The sequence below is a fragment of the Chlamydotis macqueenii genome, chromosome 12, assembly GCF_036417535.1.
Source record: "Chlamydotis macqueenii isolate bChlMac1 chromosome 12, bChlMac1.mat, whole genome shotgun sequence".
Lineage (NCBI taxonomy): Eukaryota > Metazoa > Chordata > Aves > Otidiformes > Otididae > Chlamydotis > Chlamydotis macqueenii.
In genome coordinates this window covers 513,178-534,374 of record NC_141567.1, presented here as the reverse complement: position 1 = coordinate 534,374, position 21,197 = coordinate 513,178, and the positions used below count along the sequence as shown (strand labels likewise).

Sequence of the window (21,197 nt, the reverse complement as noted above, 5' to 3'; positions counted from 1 at the left end):
GGCGAAGCCCCCAGAGCCACTTAGCACCAGGCTCCTAACGGCCCGGGGGGCTCTGCGTCCCCAGCCCCCGCCCCGTGCCCGCCGCGGGGTCCCAGTTGCTTCCTGCCCGGGCCCCGGCGCAGCCCGGCCGGCCCCGCAGCGCCAGCACGGACCCCCCGCGCCCCCCAGCATCCGTGGCTGCCGGTGAAAGCTGATGTGCCAGCCTTTATTTACACCTCCCGGGCCTCGCACGAGTCTGCGGAGCCCAGCATCGTCCCGGGCAGCCGAGGGCGGCGGGACCCCCCACCAGCCCAAAGCCCCCTCCCCTCCCCACTGCCCATCATACAGGTGCCAGGCTCAGCCCGCGGGCAGCGGACCCTGCCCCTCCCGAGCAGCGAAGGACCCAGCCGGGCTGGCCCGGGGGCCGCAAGGGCGGCCGGGGGGGAGCGTTTGGGGCTGGGGGCCAGAGAGGATGGAGTGAGTGGAACTGGGGAGTGGGCGAGGGTCCAGCTCGGCCACGGGGTGGTGGGCTCGAAGAGCTTCAGGCTCGGCCCCCGCCAGCCTGTCCCACGCCAGCCGGCCCCGTGGCCGGGCTGCGAGCAGGGTGCATGCAGCCGGGGCCGCACAGTTAGCTGGAGGGGGTCTCGCCCTGGAACCAGGCCAGCACCGTCTCCTGGTTCTCCTTCACCCAGTTGATGTTGGTGCGGGTCCTCTCCAGCGCCTGCTCCAGCGCCCGCGTCCCTGACCCGAAGCCGATGTCCTGGTTGTCAGCTTTGAACTGCTCCAGCTGCCGGGGAGAAGAGGAGCTGGAGCCGGCGTGGGCACCTCCACAGCACCCCGCCACTGCCCCAGCAGCCAGGACGGGGACGGAAGCCACCCGAAGCCCTGGGTGCACGCGGGGCAGGGGTGGGAGCCCCACTCCCAGGGGCTGCTGGCGAAGGGCAGCTCGCAAGGCGCCGGTGGCGCAGAGCCATGTCCCCACTCCTGCCGGGGCCGGGGTCCCTGATGCCCTGTCCCACAGACCCGGCCTGGGTCTGGCCTCACCTGCTGCAGCTCAAACTCCGTGGAGAACCGCTGGGTCACCGACAAAATCAGCCGGGAGAAGGAGAAGGAGCCGCCCCCGTACCTGGGAGAGCGGGGGGACGGCTGAGCCGGGGATCCTGAGCAGAGCAGCACCGGGGCCGAGGCTGCCCCAGCCCTGCACCGCTGCAGGAAGGGACGGTGCCACCCCCACGAGGGGCACAAGTGATGCTGCTCTCCCCGCAGCCCCCCGTAGCCCCCTGCAGCCCTCCGCCCAGCGCTCACTGGCTGAAGAGCATCTTCCAGTTGCCGCGGATGAAGTCCCAGGCCAGCGACTGCCCCACAACGTTGCTGGCGATGCTGTTGATGGTGGCGGTGGCGTCCTGCTTCCGGATCTTCTCGGGGTCAAGGGTGTACTGCAGGTACCTGGGGGGGCGTGATGCCGGGTGAGGGGCCGATGGGGGCAGAGCTGCCACGCCCGTCCGGGACCCCGCACCCACCGGTTGAGGATCCAGGGAAGGGTGCTGCAGGAGAGGGCCGTGCGGAGCTTGTCGGCCTCGGACACAACGGTGGCGTTCTTGAACCTCTCCCAGATGAAGTCCCAGGCCTCCTCCCCGCCCGTGGCCACCATGCTGCAGTAGATGGCGGAGCGCAGGTTCGGGGGGATCCTGCGGGAGAGAAGAACTGCCTCAGCTGGGAGCCCCTCGTCGCGCCCGGCCCAGCCACCCGCCACCGCACCGGGGCACCCCGGGGCCTCACGGGTTACTGGTGACATTTTGCTGCCACTTGTGGAAGTAGTTGGTGGCCAGGTCCTGGCACTCGGCGATGCCATAGGAGCAGGCTGTGCTGATGGCGTTAATCTCGCTGTACCTGGGGAGAGAGGGGCCGCAGCGGCTGGGCACACGCAGCCGGGCACCAACCAGCTGGTGCTGGGCTGCCAGCTGGGGACCGACCCGGTGCGGCTGGGGGCACCCCGGGGGTCCAGCCTGGCCACGGGGCCGTGGCACTCACTGGTCCATCAGGCCACTGGGGATGGTGCTCCAGTTGCCGGTGATGTTCTTGTAGTGGTTGAAGAGGGGCGTCACCTGTTTCTGGATGTATTTCTGGGGGGCAGGAGGACGGTCAGCGCCCGGCAGCACCGGCAGCAGCCCCCCGCCCAGCCCTGGGTGCAGACGTGGCCCCTTGCCCCTGTTCCCCCGGCGCCGGGCTCTGCCGAGCGGCGGGACGCACTGCGGGGCCGGGGCTGGGCGGCGGCGGCACTGCTCACCGTCATCGGCCCGAAGACCTCGCTGCGGTCGAACATCAGCTGGAAGTAGCGGAGGTTGCTGAGTGCCGCCTGCCAGGGCATGTACGCTGTCTCCCGGCTCAGGAACCGCGTGGTGCTCAAGGCCAAGGTCACGTTGATGTACTTGGCCCTGCGAGAGGTGAGGGCAGCGTCAGCTCCACGGCCCCGCAGCCACCCTGGCTCGCAGGGCACCCACCTTGCCAGACCCCCTGCCCCGGCAGCGGGGCCACCGGCACGGCTCACCTGGCCAAGTTAAAGGCGTCGTCAATGATCTGGGCACGGTTGATAACGGGGATGACCTGGGAGAGGGCAGAGTTGGCGTCGCAGGGCAGCACCCAGGGTGCGTGGGTGCGGGGGGTGCATGGGGTGCGAGGGTGGGGGCCCACACTCCGGCCAGCCCCCCGTACCTGATGGTCGGTGGAGAGCTGGCTGAGGAGCTGGTCCCAGTTCTCCTGGTTGTAGTTGACGCGGAAGTACCCGCTGACGTTCAGGTTCAGCAGGAGCCAGCTGGGGCTGCTCACCTGGAACTGGGTGTTGTTTTCTGGGAGACAAGAGGAGGGTCTGCCGGAGCCGCCCCCCACCGTGGCCCTGGGGTCCCCTGACCTCTGCCAGGGCATGGAGGTGGCAGCGAGACCCACACTGCCGGCCCAGGCTGGGCACGCCGTACCTGAGACCTGGGTCAGCCAGTACCTGTCCCCAGAGGTCTCGCGCGTCATCCAGGTGATGGGGACGATCCAGCTGTAGCTGTGCCGGGGACAGGCAGGTGGTGGGACCGTCCCTCACCCCGCCGGCCTCCCGGCTGCTGCCAGCCCCCGCCCCACTCACTTGAAGGCGGAGGGTCTCTCCACCACGGAGCTGGGGTCCAGCAGGAAGTGGCTCTGGGTGACGGTGCCGGTGAGTGTGTTGGCGGTCACCACGGGGAAGCCCATCTGCAGCGTCCAGCGGTCCATGATGTTGCTGATGGAGTCGGGCAGCGAGACGTTGTTCGTGGTGACAGCCTGCAGGGACGGCAGCGCCGCGGGTCACCGGTGCCAGGGGCGCGGGGCTCGGCTGGCGCTGCACCCCTCGCCCAGTGTGCAGCACGGCGGCTGCGTGGCCGGGACCCCGTCCCACTGGGCGGACCCCGAGAGCCCGGGCGGCAGCGGGGAAGGGGCTGGGTCGGGGGGAGCAGCCGGGAGCCAACAGCCCCCTCCTACCTCTTGCAAATGTGACCAGAGGTCGGTGTAGACAGTGTTTCCGTAGGCGAAGGTGTGGAGGTAGGACTGCGGGAGAGCACCAGGAGAGACAGGTGGGCAGGGGCAGGTTTGGGGTACAGGACACCCACAGAGCACCCGGGGAGGGCCCTGCCATGGGATGCCCGCCCCGCACTGGGGCTCGGTGCCCCTCGGCGCCAGCAGAGCCTCACCTGCAGCCCCTCCCTGAACACGTCCTCAGTGAGGAAGTCGGAGAGCATCCGCAGCACCGACGCTCCCTGCGGAGACGGCAGGTCAGAGCCCGCAGCTGTGCGGGCCCTCGCGCCGCCCAGCCCACCTCCTGCACCCGGGGCTCGCGGGCCCACCTTGCTGTAGGCGATGCTGTCGAAGACCTCGCTGATCTGGGCCGGGGTGTTGATCTCGTCCTCGCGGAAGGAGAGTGGGTGGGAGGTGGCCAAGGCGTCCGTCGCCATCACCGTGTGCACCTCGTTCAGCACCATCAGGTCTTTCTGCAGGGGCGAAAGCCGGCACGCGCCTCAGCCCTGCCTGTGCCCTCCTGGCAGCGAGGGCAGCCCTCGGCAGGGCAGGGCTGGAGGGGGTGCCCGCACCCCTGCCCACGGGCCCCAGCACTCACGATGCTCCAGAGCGGCTCCGCCGAGTCGGCGCCCAGGTACTCCACGTAGGAGGCGAAGCCCTCGTTCAGCCACAGGTCGTTCCACCACCGCAGCGTCACCAGGTTCCCAAACCACTGTGAGGGGGCACAGCGCCCCGTCAGCGGGGTCCCGCCAGCCGGCGGGGCGGGCGGGGGGCACGGCAGGTACCTGGTGGGCCAGCTCGTGGGCGATGACGGTCACCACCCGCTCCTTGTTGCCGATGGAGGAGTAGGCGTCGTCGAAGAGCAGCGAGTTCTCCCGGTAGGTCACCAGCCCCCAGTTCTCCATCGCGCCCGCGTTGAAGTCGGGAAGGCCGACCTGGTCTGGGGGACGGAAGGGTCCCGTTGGCACGCCGCTGCCGCCATGCTGGACTGCCCGCCCCCTCGGCAGCTGGCAGCCCCTCCCGGGGACCCGTTCGCCCCACGGCACCCACCGGACTTGGGCAGCGGGTACGCCGTGTTGTAGTGCCGCTCAAAATAGTTGAGGATGGGGCCGGTCACCTGGAGCGCGTAGTTGCCCTGGCCCTCGGCGATGGCGCTGGGGCGGCCCCAGATGCGGATCTGGAGGGGAGAGAGGTGGGGCTCAGCCGCTGCCCCAGCCCCCGGGCAGAAGGGGGGTGCCCCCCACCCCGACCTACCAGCACGTTCCCCGAGGTGTTCTGCACGTAGTGGAACTGGCTGACGATGAAGGCCAGCAGGTAGGTGGACATTCTGGGGGTGGTCTGGAACTCGGTGACGTTCCAGCTCCTCCCGTCGATATCCTGCTGCCAGGTGCCTGCGGGCGGTGGAGGGAGGGGGGTCACCCCGCAGCTCTGCTGAGCCCCCGGGCCCCCCGCCGGGGTTATCCCCACCCCACTCACTCCTGACAGGCATGTTGGAAATGGCCGTGTGGTCAGAAGGGTGGATCAGCGTCACCGTGAAGTTGGCCTTCATGGCCGGCTCGTCGAAGCAGGGGAAGGCTTTCCGCGCATCGGCTGCCTGCATCTGCGTGGTGGCCACCACACTCCTGCAAGCACACCCCCTCAGCGCCCCGGGGTCTCTGCAGGGACCGGCACCCCCCCCGTCCCTCCACTTGCCCCATGCCCGGTCCCGCCCCCGCTGGGGTGCCACGTGGACGCAGGGGGGCACAGAGGCTCCCCCACACCCATCCTGCTGCGGGAGAGGTGCCCAAACCCAGCCCATGCCCTCTGCCGTCCCCAGGCCCCCCCCTACCCCCAGGCCGCCCCCCTGCCCTCCACCCACCTGACGCCTGACTCGTCCATGTACTCGCTGCGGTAGAAGCCAGCTAGGTCGTCGGCCAGCTCCCCGGTGAAGATGGTGAAGAGCCGGTAGCGCTGGCCCTGCTGCAGCCGGCCATCCAGCTGCACCACCAGGTACTGGGTGGGGGTCTCCAGCCAGGTCCGGGAGATGAGGGGCGCGCTGGAGCCGTCCACTGCCTGCAGCGAGGCGTGGAAGGACCCTTGCAGCGTGTAGTTCAGCTTGTTGCTGTGGATGAGGATGAGGTTGGTGGCTTCCATGCAGACGAAGACCACGCTGCTGTTGCCCTTGAAGATGTACATGTTGTTGGCGTCGGGGGTCAGGAAGGGCTGCAGGGTCACCTCGTAGGACTCCGGCACCAGCGCCGTCGGCAGCCTCCACTGGTTCCAGGGGTTGCTGGGGGCGGTGGTGGTGGTGGGGGCAGCAGCAGTGGTGGCGGTGGTGGGGGCAGTGATGGTGGTGGTGGTGGTGGTGGTGGTGGTGGTGGTGGTGGCAGCGGTGACAGAGTCTGTCGCCTTGTTCTTCTCCTGGGCATATACCACCGAGAGCGCGATAATGGTGGCCACGGCCCCCAGTCCCAGCACGATGGCCACGATGCCCACGCTCCTGCTGATGAAGAAGCCGGCCGCCATGGCAGGGCTGCGGTGGCGGTGCTCACGAAGGAGGTGCTGCCCGCCTGGCACGGCTTTTAGCCTCTTGCTCCTGTCAGGTTTATTAGTCCAAGTTAATGGGTGAAGTATTAAACGACCATGAGGCTCGGGGCGGCGACAGCCCCCGGGATGAGCTTTCCCCCCGCCCGCCTCCCGGCCCGGCACGAGCACTAACACCCAGCGCCACTGCCACGGGTGACAGAACCAGCAGCTCGGGATTGCACCATCGGGGATGGGCAGCATGGGAGCGGTCACGGGCTGTGGGCCAGGACTGCCAGGGTCCCTGCTGAGCACCCCTGAGAGCGGGCGGTCACAGCCGGCAGCCGCATCCCCGCCTCAACGTGGGCACCTGAGCCCGGCCTCTGGCTCAGCGTCGCCCTGGAGTAACGGGGTCTGAGCCGCTGCCGAGGGTCCCGGCTGCCCCTCTGCCCGTGAGGGACTGGCTGCTGGGGCTGAGGGCACGGTGGGCAGGGGCACCCTGGCAGGGGCACCCTCGCCAGGCCGCCCATGCGGCAGGGGAACAGCAGGAGGGTGCGGGCTGCAGCCCGGGACAGCGAGGAGCCCACCCTGCGCACAGCCCTCTCAAAGTCCAAGGTTGCATCGCCTGGCTCGCACCCGGAGGCCAAACTCCAGGCCGTGAACCCAGCCAAGCAGGCACGTGCCCACTGCCACCGACCGTAGGGCACCCAGCAGCCTGAGAGCACCGCGGGCCACGCTCGGCCCTCCCGCCAGCCGCGGCCCGGGCAAGCCGGGGTCTCGACCGGCACGGCACGCAGCTGGGAGACAGCGGGTCCCAGCATCGCCTGCACCCGGGGCCCTGGCTGGAGCCAAGCAAACGCACCGGGGCTCGGGGCGCTGGCGCGCGGGGCAGAGGCACGCGCCTCTCCAAGAGAGCCCTGCCCTGGCAGGGGGAGCAGCCCGAGCCCCCCAGGGCACGCGGGGGGGCCCCAGCTCTGCCAGAGGGGCTGGGGGGCAGAGCGGGCACAGCAGAAAGGCACAGAGCGAGGTCCCCGTGCGGGGCAGGAGCTGAGTCTTGGCCTGGGAATGGGAACCGCTCTGCCCTGGGCCCCGTCTGTCCCGCACTGGGACAGCCAGGAGGGTGCGGGCACCCCACACGCCCTCTGTCCCACACCCACGGGCACGCCGTGCCCCTGCCGTCCCCACGCAGACCCCTCGGGCATGGGGTGCAGGCGCCCACGCTGGCGAGCCCCCGCCCGCATTCCTTTCCCGTTAGCAGCAGCCAGCCCCGCGCCCCTCCCCGAGCCCCCTCCCCAGGCTGCCCGCACCGTCCAGCACCGCCCCGCACAGCCCGCGACCCCACCCCGCCGCACACGGGCTGCTGCTCCCCCCGCTGCAAAGCCTCCCCCTCCACGGGGCCCTTGCAGGCGGCGCACACGCGTGTCCCACGTCCCGAACTCGCGTCCCACGTCCCGAACTCGTGTCCCACGTCCCACACGCAGACACCCGGGGCACGGAGTTGGGCGTCACCCAGGCGGCTCTGGCCCCGCACGCCCCGTAGCTGCACACGCACGCCCCGGAGCCCTCCGTAACCCCACGCACGCCCATGGACACCCCCCAAAGACCCCTCCCCATCACATCTGGGCTCCGCAGCCCCACGGACAGGAACCCCGCAGCAAGCCCACACCCCGCAACCCCTGCGAGCACTCACGCAGCCACTTCCCCCGCCCGGCCCAACCCGGGGGGGACCCCCCGAACCCCTGACTCGGAGTCTGTGGTCCCCCCACGGGGGTCCGGGCAGCGGCAGCGCCCCCCGCTCACCTCCCTGCGCTCAGCCGCGGGGAGCGAGGGGCAGGGGGGCTCCCGGCCGCCCCTTCCCCATCCCCGCACCCGGCGCTGCGCCCGGCTCCGCCGAGCTCGGCCGCAAGAAAGTTTCCTCCTCGAGCTGCGAGGGCAGGAACCTGAACCTCCAGCCTCCTCGCCCCCTTAACCCCTGGGCTGCTGGGCGGCCGGGGGGCCGGCGGGGCACGTCCGGGGGCGGGGGGCCAGGGCGGCGGGGGGCAGAGCCCAGCCCAGGCACCCGCACAGAGGGGTCTCTGCTGCGGGAAGGCGCCTCCAGCCCCAGGCTGCGGGACCCCCAGGCTATGGGACTCCTGGGCTGCGGGACCTCCGAGCTGCGGGACCCCGGGGCTGCAGGACCCTCAGGCTGTGGGACCCCTGAGCTGCAGGACCCCCAGGCTGCGGGACCCCCGGGGTGCGGCACCCCTGTGCCCCAGCTGGGGGCTGCGTGCTGGAGGCTGCCTGCCAGCCACACACAGCCTGGGGACCCCCGTGCCCTGCTGCCAGGGACAAATCACTCCCACCCACCCAGCCCCTCTGCCCCGGACCCCCCCGGGGTCCTGCTGGGGGTCCCCTTCCTCACAGCAGCCTCGGCCAGCATGCTCGTCCCCGGAGGTGGCCAGGAAGGGGACAAGCCAGCACCCAGCAGCAGCCAGGCTGGGCTGTGCCCCCTCCCCGCAGCACCCAGGGCACCCAGGCACCCCAAAAATGCTGTCCACGCTTCGGGGTGCCTCCCACTCAGCCCCACCTGGCACCCCCTGTCCCGGCAGCTGTGGGGTCCTGGTCCCTGGCAACCCACGGGGCTGCGGCCGGGGCACAGAGGGGTTTGCTGGGTGCAGCACCCCGAGGCAGCTGGGCCTCAGGGTCTCGAGGGGGAGCGACCCAGCACGGCCTGGGCGCAGGGCTGACCCGGTGTCGGCGGGGTGAGAATAAATATTTGTCTACTGCACAGCGGGCACCTGCGGAGGGGCTGGGCCCATGCCAGGCTCCATCGCCTGCTCCCCTCCACCTCGCTGCTGGGGCAGGGGGCCTGGAGCCGGGGGACACGCTCCGGCAAGCAAACCTTGGCTGGGCTCTGGAAAATCCAACACCCCTCGGTGCCAAAGCACAGCCCGGCTGGCGACGGGGGACGGAGCCGCCCAGCCCCATCTCCCATCTCCTGACCTCACGGGCAGCTCGGGTGGGAGAGAGCCCCCAGGCAGGCCCTGCCCTCCGCATCCCTGCACATGCTGTGTCCCCCCAGCTCGCCCGTGCCTGTGCATGCTGTGTCCCCCCAGTTTGCCCCTTGGGACACTTTGGGGGGCTGCCTCACGGCCCTGCCCTGGCCAGGAACGCTGCTGCCCGCAGCAGGAGCCGGGTCCCACCTTCAGCGCAGCCTCCCCCTCTGCCGGGTCACTGGGGGCTCCTGTCCCAGGCAGGACCTCGGGGTCCCTGGGCAGCCAGGGTGCCAGCCCCAAGGAGCTGGGGCGTGCAGGGCCGGCTCTGCCCAGCCAGGCTGCGGCTGCTCCCGCACAGCCCTGGAGCTGCTGGGGTCAGGGCTGCAGCCCTCCTGGGTGGGCAAACGGGGATCCCGGGCTCAGGCCTGGCTCGTCCCAGGGTAAACCTCCCCATTGCCTCTGCCTTCTTCCATGGGGGCGAGCGGAAAGTGGGCAGCCGGGAGCGGCAGCCAGACTCACCCTGCCCCAGCGCGCTCCTCAGTCCTCAGCCTCCCGCAGACCCACGGGGCCGGGGCTCCGTCAGGATGTGGGAAGGGGCAGCAGGGCCAGAGCCATTACCAGAGGCTGCTGTGCACAAACATCTCCCTGCCGCAGAGGAAGCATGTGTGGCGGGACACTTCCTGCGGCAGGGGCTGCCGTGCCACACCGCAGGCACAGCCCATCGCAGCCAGTGCCGCCTGTCCCAGCCCGACCACCCCTGCCTCCCCGCATCCCAGGCCTGGAGCAGAGCGGGACGCGGGCACCGCGTCGAGTTCCTCGCCACTGCGCGAGCCAGAGTTTTCCCCTCCGACCATCCCAGTGCCCGCCAAAGCCCGTGTGCCAGCCCCAGGACACAGCTCCGGGCACCGCTCACCCTCTCCCTCCAGCACGTTGCTCCAGCCGCTGAGGGGAGGAGGAAGAGGAGGAGGACTGGCAGCGAAGAGGAAGAAGCAGGTTGCCCGGCTCCTTGACCTCCAGGAGCCACTGGCAGTGGCTCACGGCCAGCTCAGGAAGGGTTAAGTTGCAGGGAGAGGAGAAGGCAGGAAAATTCCTTCCAGGCAGAGTCACGGTTTCCCTGCCAGGGGAAGTGGAGGCAGAGCCCGCGGGAGCTCAGCTGGCCCAGCCCGAGGGGAAGCGGAGGAAGAGGCCCCCGAGCCAGCCCAGAGGCTGGTGGCCAGATAGAGCCACGGCGGGGCTGCCCGGGGACCTCGCTGCCCACCCTGTCCCCTGCAGCCACGCTCACTCCGACCCCCAGGACCAGCCCCGCTCCCCCCAGGCCCCAAGGGGACACAGCCCCGGCCCCACGGCCTCCACGCTGCACGGGGCTGGCAGCTGCCTGCACGCTGCCCAGGGATGCTCCACGGCAGAGAACAGGCAGGGGAGCTGGCAGGAGCGCAGCAGGCTCGGGCAGGGTGCAGGCAGCTGACCCGGCCTCCAAATCCCGGAGCAGGAGACGCCGCTGCCACAGCCCAAGTGTGGGCATCGTGCTCTGGAGAGTGGAGCGGGGTGCAGGCAGCGACCCTGCCCCGAAGCCCACGCTGCAACCCCAGCCCACCCACCGGGGGCGTGCAGGGCCCCTTTTCCCACCCCCCTGCAGCAGCCCGGGCATCAGCCTCCGCCAGCCAAGAGCCCCCCGAGGCTGCAGCCGCCCCACCAGAGCTGCGCAGAGCCCCTGGCCCCCACAGCCCCCTCCCCTGCTCCCCCGGGCCGGGGCCGGCAGCACGCACAGCAGACACAGACATGGGGTCACTCGGTGGTTTATTCGGACACAGGCCTGTGCTCCATCCTGCCCGCCGCCAGCCCCGGCAGGGCAGCGTGGCTCCCTTCCCTCCCGCCGCTGGGTCTCCGGGTCCAGCAGGAACCACCCACGCCGCCCCCGGCTCCATGCCTCGCAGCAGCTCTGACCAGGCGGGTGCCAGTTCCAGTCCGGGTGACAGACCCAGCGAGCAGGAGCAGGGCGGGCACGGGGACAGCAGGCAGGGGACAGTCCAGCCCAGGGAGGATGGAGGAGAAGACAACCTACAGCTCTTCCAGCAGCCATCAGCTTCGGGTGCACATTTACAGCTGGGAATCCTGGGGAGTGCAGGGAGACCAGGGCCCAGCTCCTCCCTCCGGCGCAGGGAGAGAGGCCGTGCATCCATGGGGAGGGAGGAGGGAAGGAGGCCACACTTGCTCACGGGAGACCGGAGAGCAGAACCGAGCGCAGGCCCAAGGTGACAGGCAGGCAGGCAGCACCACCCTGCTCCTGCTGAGCCCCCTCACCGCTCCCCACGCTCTGCCAGCCAGCACGGGCCCCGGCAGCGCACCGGGCCCACCCTGTGCTGCACGGGCAGAGACTCACGGGGCACAGGGAGCCCAGCAGAGCCCCGCTCCCCGCCCCAGCCAGCCCAGGTCATGGCCAGCGTGCGTGGGCAGCCCTCCCAGCCACGGGACGCTCACATGAACTGCGACAGGTTGGGCACTTTGATGTTGATGTCGCCGATGTTGATGTTGCGAGGGATCTCCGGCAGGTTGATGTTCTTCACAGCCGAGACCGCGCGGGAAGGAGCGGCTGAGAGGCCTCCCTGCAGACGAGAGGGTGCAGTGACTGCCGGCCCCTTGCCCCCGCAGCCCCCTGCGAGGGGCTCCAGGCAGCTCCCAGCTCAACCCCGCGCTTTGCCGCAGGAGCATCCCCAAACCGAGCCCAGCCCCGTGCCGCCCGGCCTTCCCCAGGCCCCGGCCACGTCCCCCCTACTCTGCTCGGCATGGGTACGCCCAGGGGCAGCCCGCACACCCGCCTCCCCCGCTGCTGACCCAGGCCCATTAACAGCACAGGACGGGGAGTGGCAGGGGCGGCACGGCACTGCCCTGAGACCTGAGCACAGCTGCATCTTCACAACGGCAGTGCAAACGGGGGCAATAAACCTCTCGCTATCTCGCGTTATCGACCTTGATGGGAACAGCTACTTCCACGCTCGCACCGCTCCCTGCGCTCCTCAACAGCACGGAGCAGGGCTGAGGGATGCCCCCGGCGCTGGGACATTGGGGACACCCCACCAGCGCCAGCTGCAGACCCCGCCGGCTGAGCCCCTCACAGCCCATGTACCCCAGCCTCCCGGGGAGAGCCGCAGCGTCGCCTCTCACCTCCGCCTTCTCCAGCTTGCTCTGTGCCTCCACCTGCGCCACGATCTCGTTCATGTTGGTCTCCAGCACCATGCCGCCTATCACCACCTCCTGCAAGATGTGGTGAACCTGCGAGGGAAGGGAAGGGAAGGTTGCGAAGACAGCCCAGCTTGCGGACCGGCCGGCAGCGGCGGCAGCCACAGCGCCCGCACACTGGGGGCTGGCATTTCCCCCAGAGATGCAAATCCCACTCCCTGCCCAGAAAGCATGCTGGAGAGGAGCCCGCAGGGCTGCAGGGACCCCAGGGCCTCCCGGAGCCACTGGGCAGGACACTTCTTCCTAGAACCCATTTCTTCTATCCAGAAAGCCAGGCCAGAGCCCAACCTCTGCTCTTCTTAGGAAAGATGAGTCTGCAAAACAGCAAAAAGCACAAAAATGCTACGAGGGTCTGCTCCCTTCCCCAGGGTCTGCCCACGTCCAAGGATGAGGCAGCAGTTCCGAGGCTGTGAGCCCATTTCCTGCCACCAACACACCCCAGCCACCGCAGGAGAAAGGGCCCATCACCGTTGCAACACACTCTCGGGTACACCGCTCCTCACGGCACATGCTAAATCAGCAGCTCCCGACAACCACCCAGCACAGATAATGAATTTATGGGGCTCTGGTTACTTCCATGAAATGGACTATTACTGGAAGATGGTTAAGTTGTTATATCGTTTTACGGCTTCATGAGGGCAGGTGGCACTTGTAAACACTGTGTGGCAAACACTGCCAGGGCAATGATGTGAAAATAACGCAAGGTGAAGAACCTGCTGGAAGGGGAAACCCAGCTTTGCGCAAACGGCGAGCCTGATGCCCGCAGAGGCTCCCCGCGGGCCCCGTCTGGCTCCAACGGCACCAGGAGCAGCACGGTGCACGGGATCAGCACCGCGCAGGGCGAGCTGCAGGTGACAGCACCTTCCCGGGACAGCCGCAGCACGGGAACCGCTGTCCTCATGCAGCACAGCCTCAGCTCACGCCAGCCCCGGCAAACGCCGCACCGGACGGTGCTTGCAGCGCTTGGGCTGCAGGAAGTGTTGGTCCTTCAAGATCTGGCTTCAGCCCAAGTTGGACCAAAACCAACAGGGCAGAAATCCCAAGCAAGTTTTGTTTTCCAAACCGAAACAGCACTTCCCGAACAAACCGTGTCCTCTCCAGGACCTCTCAGCTGCTGGGCGAAACTCACGTTCTCGTCCAAGGTACGAAGCACAACCAGGGGCTGGGCAGGAGCCTCCTCTGAGCCTCCCCTTGCGACAGAGGGATCCCTGCAGCTCTGAGGTCGCTGCTTCCACAGCCGACAGCCCAAAGGCACTGGTGTCACTGGTGCCCAAGAACCACAGAGCCGACGGCCCCACCCAGCTACCCGCTCAAGAGCAAGGACCCGAAGCCCGCTGCAGCCCTCACTTCACAGACCCCACGCTGCAGTGTCTGCGGTGCATCTTAAGGCGACAGCAGAAAATCACAGGGCCCAGACAAAGCTGCACCCAAGCCCAGCCAGAGCCTGCTGGGCTGGGGACGTTCACAGCCAAGGCCGCTGCTCGACAAATCAGCACCTCCCCGCTGACACTGGCCTCGTTTCTGTTCTACGGGGAACTCACAAACCCTGCGAGCCCTCTGCCGAGCGCAGGGTCGCACCGTGCCCCGCGCAGCCCCTGGCAAACTGGGCTCCTGGAGGCAGGGCTCCCTGGAGCGCTGGGGCAGCACCACGGCTGCAGAAAGCCCTGCCCGCGCGCCTGAGGAGCAGGACGCAGGACCAGCGGGACACACCTGCCTCTCCCGCAGTGCCCGGCCGCAACCGCGCGCTTGGAAGCACGGGCACTCGGCACAAACAGACCTGAGGAATAAACAAGGCCAAACACAGAGATCGAGAGATGGGAGGATGAACCGACAGCAGCCAAGGACAGACGTTAAGGCTGGGAAGCGGCGGGAGCGCAGGACAGGACGTGAACAAGCCTGACGGGCAGCAGAGCCTCGGGGCCGGCCCAGGGCCTCAGCTACCAGAAACCCGCGACTCCTGTCCCTTTGGAGCCTTTGCCTGGCAGGAGAGTTCAGAGGAAGGGCAATCTGCGCTCCTGCTGCCAAACCAGGCAAGCAGCAGGGTGACCTACTCTGCCTGCAGGCTGCGGATCGAGTGCAAAGCTGCCTGGTCTTGGTCACGCCACAAAAAAAGTAACTGGGAGCACATCCTCCCCCAGATGCGGGCAGAGGTGATCCAGGTGGCTGCCGGCAGTCCTGCCGCGGGTACTCCTCCTTCCTTCCGACTTCCTCCTTCCCGCCTTTTGCTCGCTTTGATAAGAATGCTTTTGCTGACAAGATAATCAGCGCTGTAACATTTCTGCAAGTTTACAGCTAGAGAAATTATCAAATCAAAGTCTTACTTTGCCAGTTGCTAGCACATTCCGTTGATCCAGATCACTTTCTAGCAAGATTTGCTAACTTCCTTTCCCTGACAGAGTTCACAAGTCGAAATCAGCAACAGAATGGGAACAGTTTACAGCCTCATCGATTGTTTTCCACTCCTCTTTTTTATTGGCAGGTTTTGTCTTCAATAAAGCAAGAAAACCCTTGTCAACAACACCACCAGTCCAGCGCACATCAGCTAAGTCCTTTCTCTAAGCACAGTCCCTATCTTCAGCCTCATCTCCGAGACAAAGGGGATCGGTTTCCGCCCAGAAACTCTGTCCAGCTAAAGAGGAAGGACTAAAGGCTCTGGCTCAAAGGAAACTTTACCAAACACTTTGTATTCCAAACATTCCCATTGTTCCTTACCTTATTTTTTTTTTTCCTGCAGCTCCAGTAAAATGTTAACAACACTCCCAAGGGACCCACAGGACAGCGCGCCAACAGCCTCTCCCGAAAGGCTGCAAAGCTCGAGGCTGGGCCAGCTCCTGCTCACAGGAGCGCCGGCCCCAGGGAGGGCAGGGCTCTGGGGCAGCCAGGAGCTGGGGGAACGACGGCGCTGGCCTGCAGAAGCTACAACCCACCTTGTCCATGTGGAAGATGAGGTCCAGCTCACAGACATTCTCAAAGCACTTGTCCAGCGTCTCCACAAACACCTGCGGCGGTAGGAAGGGAAGGTCAGTACAGGAGACCACCACGAGATGCTTCCCGCGCACAGCCCCGGGGCCTGCAGGTGAAAAAGCCGCAGCCCCCACCAGAAACTTGTTGCACCCCAAGGTGTCACCCTGAGCGGGGACAAAGCCCTCAACCACCCCATCTCCCTGCGACGGTAGGAAGGTGCCCGTTCCCAGGGCAAACACAGGCAGGCCCAGCGCGGAGGCAGCCCGGGACCCCCAGCAGCACAGCAGCAGCGCGGGGTCGGGGGTCTGCCACACGGGCAGCGGTGCCAGCTCTCACGCCAGCGCAGAAATCAGAGGGAGAGGCTCAGACCTGCTCGAGGAGAGAGCTCGCCTTGGCCAGGGGCCGCAGCTGGAACAAGAGCCCGGCACCACGCCCGCTTGCTGCTGTCCTCAGGCGCTACCGGCACACCTGCAGCCCCTCAAGGGGCCCGACACCAGGTCAAGGGCACCACAACACGGAACTTGACTGCGTCAATGTCCTGATCCACTGCGGCGCTGGGACAACAGCAGGGCTGCGGTCGGCGCAGGGCTGCACCCCACCAGAACGGCCTGAAAGGAGCCGAGTTACGGGAACAGCGCGATCACGGGGCGGGTGACCCGGGCAGGGCAGGCAGGTCCTGCCTTCTCCTGCGCCAACACTCACACCCCTGTCAGCCGGATTCAGCACAGGTCCCGCTACAAGTCCATGCAGTGTTTGAACACAATTGTTAAAATGCACTTGTAGTTCTGGGCACCTCACAACAAGGACATTGAGGTGCTGGAGCATGTCCAGAGAAGGGCAAGGAAGCTGGTGAGGGGTCTGGAGCAGGAGTCCCATCAGGAGCGGCTGAGGGAACTGGGGTGGCTTAGTCTGGAGAAGAGGAGGCTGAGGGAGACCTCATCACTCTCTACAGCTGCCTGAAGGGAGGGTGTAGCGAGGTGGGTGTTGGTCTCTTCTCCCAAGTAACAAGTGACAGGATGAGAAGAAATGGCCCCAGGTTGTGCTGGGGGAGGTTTACATCAGATACCAGGAAAAATGTCTTCACCAAAAGGGTTACCAAGCGCCTAGGGCAGTGGCTGAGTCACCACCCCTGGAGGAATTGAAAAGACGTGGAGTTTAGAGAAGTGGTTTCACAGTGGATTGGGCAGCGTTGGGTTAACACTTTGTTTGCCGATGACGCCAAACCGAGTGGGGAAGCGGACACTTCGGAAGGGAGAGCCAGCCTGCAGGAAGGCCTGGCCAGGCTGGAAGAGCGGGCTAACAGCCACCTGGTGAGGCTCAGCAAAGACAAATGTAAGGTCTTGCACCTGGGAAAAGCTAATCCAGGAGCACAGCACAGGCTGGGATCTCCCGGCTGGGGAGCGGCTCTGTGGAAAGGGCCTGGGGGTGCTGGTGGACACCACGCTCAGAGCGCTGCTGCGGGAAAGCCAAGGGCACGCTGGGCTGCACCAACAAGGGCATCACCGGCAGAGATAAAGCCATTACCCCACCGTGCTCAGCGCTTGCCAGGCCACAGCCGGAGTACTGTGCTCAGTTTAGGTCCCCGCCACACAAAAAAGACATGGGCAGGCTGGAGAGGGTCGGGAGCAGGGCCAGGAAGATGAGAAAGGATGGGAGAGCCTGCCATGTGAGGAAAGGCTGAGAGAGCGGGGTTTGTTCAGCCTGGAGAAAAGAAGGCTTCGGGGAGTCCCCGTCACCGTGTTCTAGCACGTAAAGGGTGGCTACGAAGAAGATGGAGACTCCCTTTTTAGAAGGAGTCACATGCAGAACACGAGGGGTAAGGGTACAGCTTACTCCTGGGGAGATTCCAGTGGGACACAAAAGGAGAATTTTTCACATTGAGAACAAGCAGCCGTTGGAATAATCTCCTCAGGGAAACGGCGGATTTCCCAACACCGGACACGTTTGAGATTCGGCTGGACAGGGTGCTGGGCCATCTTGTCCAGACCCTGCTTTTGCCAAGAAAGGTTGGACCCGGTGATCCCCGGGGTCCCTTCCAACCCGGTATTCTATGATTGTACAATTAACGGTTGGACTCGGTGATCTCAAGGGCCTTTTCCAATCTAAGTGATTCTATGATTCTGTTTTTCAAAGAAATTCATTCGGATTGGCTTCCCCTGCTGCTTCCAGGTGGAGGAGCTGTGTATCGGCTAACACGCCTGCAGCTCCTCTCCCTGCCGCAGCCCCCTGAACGGTGTCCCCGTCGCTTCCAGAAGGGCTGGCACGAGGTGCCACAGGCACAAAGGCACCCGAAAGGTGTTGGGGGCCGGGCTGTGCCTCAGGGGAAGGCACCGGCCGGCCGCCCTCGGGCAGCGAGCGACTGCAGAGACCGACCTGGATGAGGTCCAGGATGCCCAGCTCGCTCTCCGAGGAGTCCACGCAGAAGACAAAATACAGCGTGGCGTAGTGGCGGTAGATGAGCTTGTAGTCCGAGCCGCCAAACAGGCTGCGGAGACACGAGGAGAGGTGAAGGGCCTGGAGGGGAGCGCAGCCCAGGCGCTGCCCCGGCCCCCTCGCAGCGGGCAGAGGGTTACCTGCCGCACTCCAGGAAGTTGCAGATGTGGTCGTCCCGCTTCAGCACCAGGTGGAAGGTCTCTCGGATAATCTGCTGCTGGACCTCTTCTGCCTGCAAGGAGGCGAGGGCGAGCACCCGTGGGTGGGGGGTCCCACGGCCTGGAGGACCCCTGCCCCCTGCTCTCCCGCGCCTCCCCGAGGGACGCCGGCAGCGAGGGGCGGCTCGCAGCTCCCCGCCAGCCCCGGCTCCACAGGCACGGCCCGGTGACCCGGCCGCGGGGCTCCCCGAGGGAGCGGGGCGGGGGGCCGAGGCAGGCAGCGCTCCCCAGCCACACGGCGACCGCCCCTGCAACCCGCCCCCCCCCCCCAGCTCCGCACGGACCTGGCTCCCCCGCCCCACGCCGCGCTCAGGCACCCGCTGCCACCACAGCCCCCCCGGCAGCCCCGCTCCCGTCCCGGTGCCCGCGGCCCCGCACCAGGTGCTGGTAGAAGCGGACGAGGCGCGGCTTGCCGTGGTTGTTGAACACCAGGATGGCGTTGATCATCCCGGCGGCCGGACGGGCCGGGCCGTGGCCGCAGCCTCCCCGCAGGAAGCCCCTCGGCGGCGGCGGGGCGGCGCTGCGGCCCGGCCCCCGGTGTGCCGAGCCCGGGCGGCCCCTCAGGGACCCCGTGCCCCGGCCCCACACGCAGTGCCGCGCTCGGGGCCGCTCGAGGCCCCCTCTCCGGCGGTGCCGGGGCTGCTGGGCCGGGCCGGGCCGGGCCCTGCCGCAGGGCTCTCCGGGACCGCTGCCCAGGCCCGCACCGGCCCCGCCGCCCGCTCCCCGCCCGCGCCGCCAGGGGACGCAGCCGCCCCAGAGCGACGGGAGCCGCGCGCTGCCACGCTGCGGCGGCGCGAGCGGGAGGGGCGGGGGCGGAGCTCTAGGGCAGACCCCGCCCCTCTCTTAAAGCGACAGCGCTGCCGCCTGCCTCGGGAGGGTCGCGGGCGGGGTCAGGGGTCACCGGCAGGGCCTGGCGCCGGGGGCTGCGGTGTGGCCAGACCCGGCCCGTCCCGGCGCGGCGTCGCCGTTCAGCCGGGCCAAGCCGTCACAGTGGCCTGGGGGGGCGCGTGTTACGTACGGGGGCGCGGGCCTCGGGCTGTCCCCAAAGCCCAGCGCGGAGGAGGCCCCCTGCCCCCCGCGTGTCCCACCCGCAGCCAGGCCATTTTTGTGTCTGTGAGCAACGCGCCCTGCCCGGCGGGGATCGTGACGAGCGACGGGACGAGGAGTCACCTGTGACAGCTGCAGCCACTGCCTGGCGGTGAGCGGGGGGCCCAAAGCGAGCGGCGCATGGGAGGACGATCCCAGGCGCACGGGAGGACGATCCCAGGAGCACGGGCAGACGATCCCAGGCGTACAGGAGGTCGATCCCAGGGGCACGGGCGGACGATCCCAGGCGTACAGGCAGACGATCCCAGGGGCACGGGCGGATGATCCCAGGTGTACGGGAGGTTGATCCCAGGGGCACGGGCGGAAGATCCCAGGTGTACGGGAGGACGATCCCAGGAGCACGGGCGGAAGATCCCAGGCGTACAGGCAGACGATCCCAGGCGTATGGGAGGTCGATCCCAGGTGTACGGGCGGACGATCCAGGCGCACGGGCGGACGATCCCAGTCTAGCGTGGAGAAATCGCACAAGCAGGTAGGGTACAACGTGGTAAAAGCCACGGCGCGACCGAGTCACGAGCAGCACAGGACATCAGGGGCAGCACGGAGAGGGTTCAGAGTGTGTGTGGAAGTATGGGACGGAAGGGAGAGCCAGCGGAAAATAACGATCCGTAATTTAATGGGAAAGGGACTGAAATAACCGAGGGGACAGAGAAACCCTTTGCGTGAGAAGGCTTGGTTGCGAGCGGGGATGGAACGGTGTTAACAAAGGGAGGGAGCAGGGCGGCCTGGGGGAGAGCGCAGCACAGGACACCCCGTTTTGGGGAAGGGCGATCCCGGCAGCCATTTTTAGAAGACGGAAGGGAATCGTACCCAGGGCCGTCCCGCCGTCCCGCCCTGGCACCCGCTCCCGGAGCAATGCCGAACACGACACCAGCCCATTGCCGCGCGTGGCCAGGGGAGCGTAGGGCGGTAAGAAACCGTCGGTGAGGACGGCACCAGCGCAGCGGGAGCCCTTCCTCTGGTCACCGAGCACAGGGGGCTGGGCTGGGGACCCTCCGCTTCATCAGGGAGGAGGGCAAGCGGGGGGATCTGGGAGGGAGCGAGAGGAATGACAAGAAGCCCAAAAACTTGGCCCACGAGGAAAGGAGAGGGAAGCGCTTCCACAAAAGCTGGCTGAGAGGAAACGCGGCGCGGGTCTGCGGCTGCGTGCAGGTCACCGGCCGGGCCCAGCCACCGCACCAGGGACACCCGGCCTCCGGGACAGAGGGAGGCACCAGCCTCTGCTGAGGGGCACTGATTGGCTGGGCCTCACCTCTACCACCCCTGATTGGCTGAGACCTCTGCGGAGGCCTGGTGTGCCTCAACTGCAGAAGGGTGTGGGCACTCCTGGCCTGGCGTGCTGATTGGCTGAGGCAGCTGCAGCCCCATGCCTCCTCATCCTGATTGGCTGAGGCAGCTGCAGCCCTGTGCCTCCTGGTTCTGATTGGCTGAGGCAGCTGCAGTCCCGTGCCTCCTCGTCCTGATTGGCTGAGGCAGCTGCAGCCCTGTGCCTCCTGGTTCTGATTGGCTGAGGCAACTGCAGCCCTGTGCCTCCTCGTCCTGATTGGCTGAGGTGGGCGCAGGGCTGGTCCCCGCCCCAGCTCCTTGCAGCCATGGCCCCCGCTGGCCTAGGCTGGGCCGCGTGCGCCTGGTGCCCGGGGTGCGCTCTGGGCAGCGTCCGTGGGACGTTAGAGGGGCGAATCCCCTGCTGCCCCGTTTATGAGCGGTTAGCATTGCAAACATGCGCGCTGGCAAACTGTGTCCTGTGCCGAGCTCACGGGGTGAGGCAGGATCGCGAGGGCGAGGAGGGGAGCGTCGGGTCAGGCGCACGCTGGCGTCGGCCGGGCCCGGGCTCCGGAGCCACGCTGGGCTGGGCAGCCTGATGGCAGCGACGGGGGGGCAGCGGTGGCCTGGTCGGCCTGCAGCGCGCGCAGGAACCCGTAGGCACGGGCGCTGATGGCTAAACGGATCGGCGAGGTCCACTTTTGCCCCAGAACACAAGCAAATCACTGAGAATCAGAGGTGCGCCCGCCAGACAAAGGGCTGCGTTTTGAGACAAACTCTTCGCTGTGATTAGGCTGTCCAGCTCCACCCGCTTCCATGGAGATGAGCATCGCCGGCTCCCGGCGCGCCAGCCGGATCCCGGCTGCCTTCGCGTACACCTTCCATGAGGAGGAGACCCTCGTCCTCCTCGCCACGGGAACCAGAGCTGTCAGACCCTCGGCCGCTGCCGGCCGCTCCCCCCGCCACACCACGCTACAGCCCCAGC

The 21,197-nt window shown here is 67.5% G+C and overlaps 2 protein-coding genes across 3 annotated transcripts; both read right to left on the bottom strand.

The window, feature by feature from the left end:
- Positions 1-184: 184 nt before the first annotated feature.
- ANPEP (alanyl aminopeptidase, membrane) lies at positions 185-9,659 on the bottom strand. Of its 2 annotated transcripts, none has more exons than XM_086757534.1 (21): positions 9,510-9,659; positions 5,372-6,088; positions 4,990-5,135; positions 4,768-4,904; positions 4,564-4,690; positions 4,299-4,453; positions 4,112-4,225; positions 3,843-3,986; positions 3,690-3,755; positions 3,481-3,546; positions 3,110-3,282; positions 2,952-3,028; positions 2,692-2,825; positions 2,528-2,583; positions 2,267-2,414; positions 2,011-2,102; positions 1,759-1,869; positions 1,500-1,667; positions 1,285-1,425; positions 1,024-1,105; positions 185-766 (listed from the first exon to the last, which is right to left on the bottom strand). In XM_086757534.1, exons 2-21 carry the CDS (start codon positions 6,016-6,018, stop codon positions 608-610), a joined length of 2,943 nt encoding a protein of 980 aa, XP_086613660.1. In that variant the 5' UTR covers positions 6,019-6,088; positions 9,510-9,659; the 3' UTR covers positions 185-607. The 2 variants fall into 2 exon arrangements, with proteins under 2 accessions (XP_086613660.1, XP_086613659.1); XM_086757533.1 differs by lacking the exon at positions 9,510-9,659 and adding an exon at positions 7,816-7,934.
- Positions 9,660-10,770: 1,111 nt separating this feature from the next.
- On the bottom strand, positions 10,771-18,496 carry AP3S2 (adaptor related protein complex 3 subunit sigma 2). Its single transcript, XM_086757568.1, has 6 exons — positions 18,221-18,496; positions 17,765-17,856; positions 17,565-17,676; positions 15,155-15,226; positions 12,153-12,260; positions 10,771-11,593 (listed from the first exon to the last, which is right to left on the bottom strand). Exons 1-6 carry the CDS (start codon positions 18,287-18,289, stop codon positions 11,465-11,467), a joined length of 582 nt encoding a protein of 193 aa, XP_086613694.1. The 5' UTR covers positions 18,290-18,496; the 3' UTR covers positions 10,771-11,464.
- Between the last annotated feature and the right edge of the window lie 2,701 nt (positions 18,497-21,197).

What these genes read in the sequence shown, in the direction of transcription:
- AP3S2 (XM_086757568.1), bottom strand. Translation starts at nt 18,289, where the DNA reads ATGATCAACGCCATCCTGGTGTTCAACAACCACGGCAAGCCGCGCCTC. An exon ending in TCCGCTTCTACCAGCACCTG is followed by an intron (nt 17,857 to 18,220) that starts GTGCGGGGCCGC and finishes GCCTCCTTGCAG; the next exon opens with GCAGAAGAGGTCCAGCAGCA. An exon ending in TCATCTTCCACATGGACAAG is followed by an intron (nt 12,261 to 15,154) that starts GTGGGTTGTAGC and finishes CTTCCCTCGCAG; the next exon opens with GTTCACCACATCTTGCAGGA.
- ANPEP (XM_086757534.1), bottom strand. Translation starts at nt 6,018, where the DNA reads ATGGCGGCCGGCTTCTTCATCAGCAGGAGCGTGGGCATCGTGGCCATC. An exon ending in CCCAGTGGCCTGATGGACCA is followed by an intron (nt 1,870 to 2,010) that starts GTGAGTGCCACG and finishes CTCTCTCCCCAG; the next exon opens with GTACAGCGAGATTAACGCCA. An exon ending in CAAAATGTCACCAGTAACCC is followed by an intron (nt 1,668 to 1,758) that starts GTGAGGCCCCGG and finishes TCTCTCCCGCAG; the next exon opens with GATCCCCCCGAACCTGCGCT.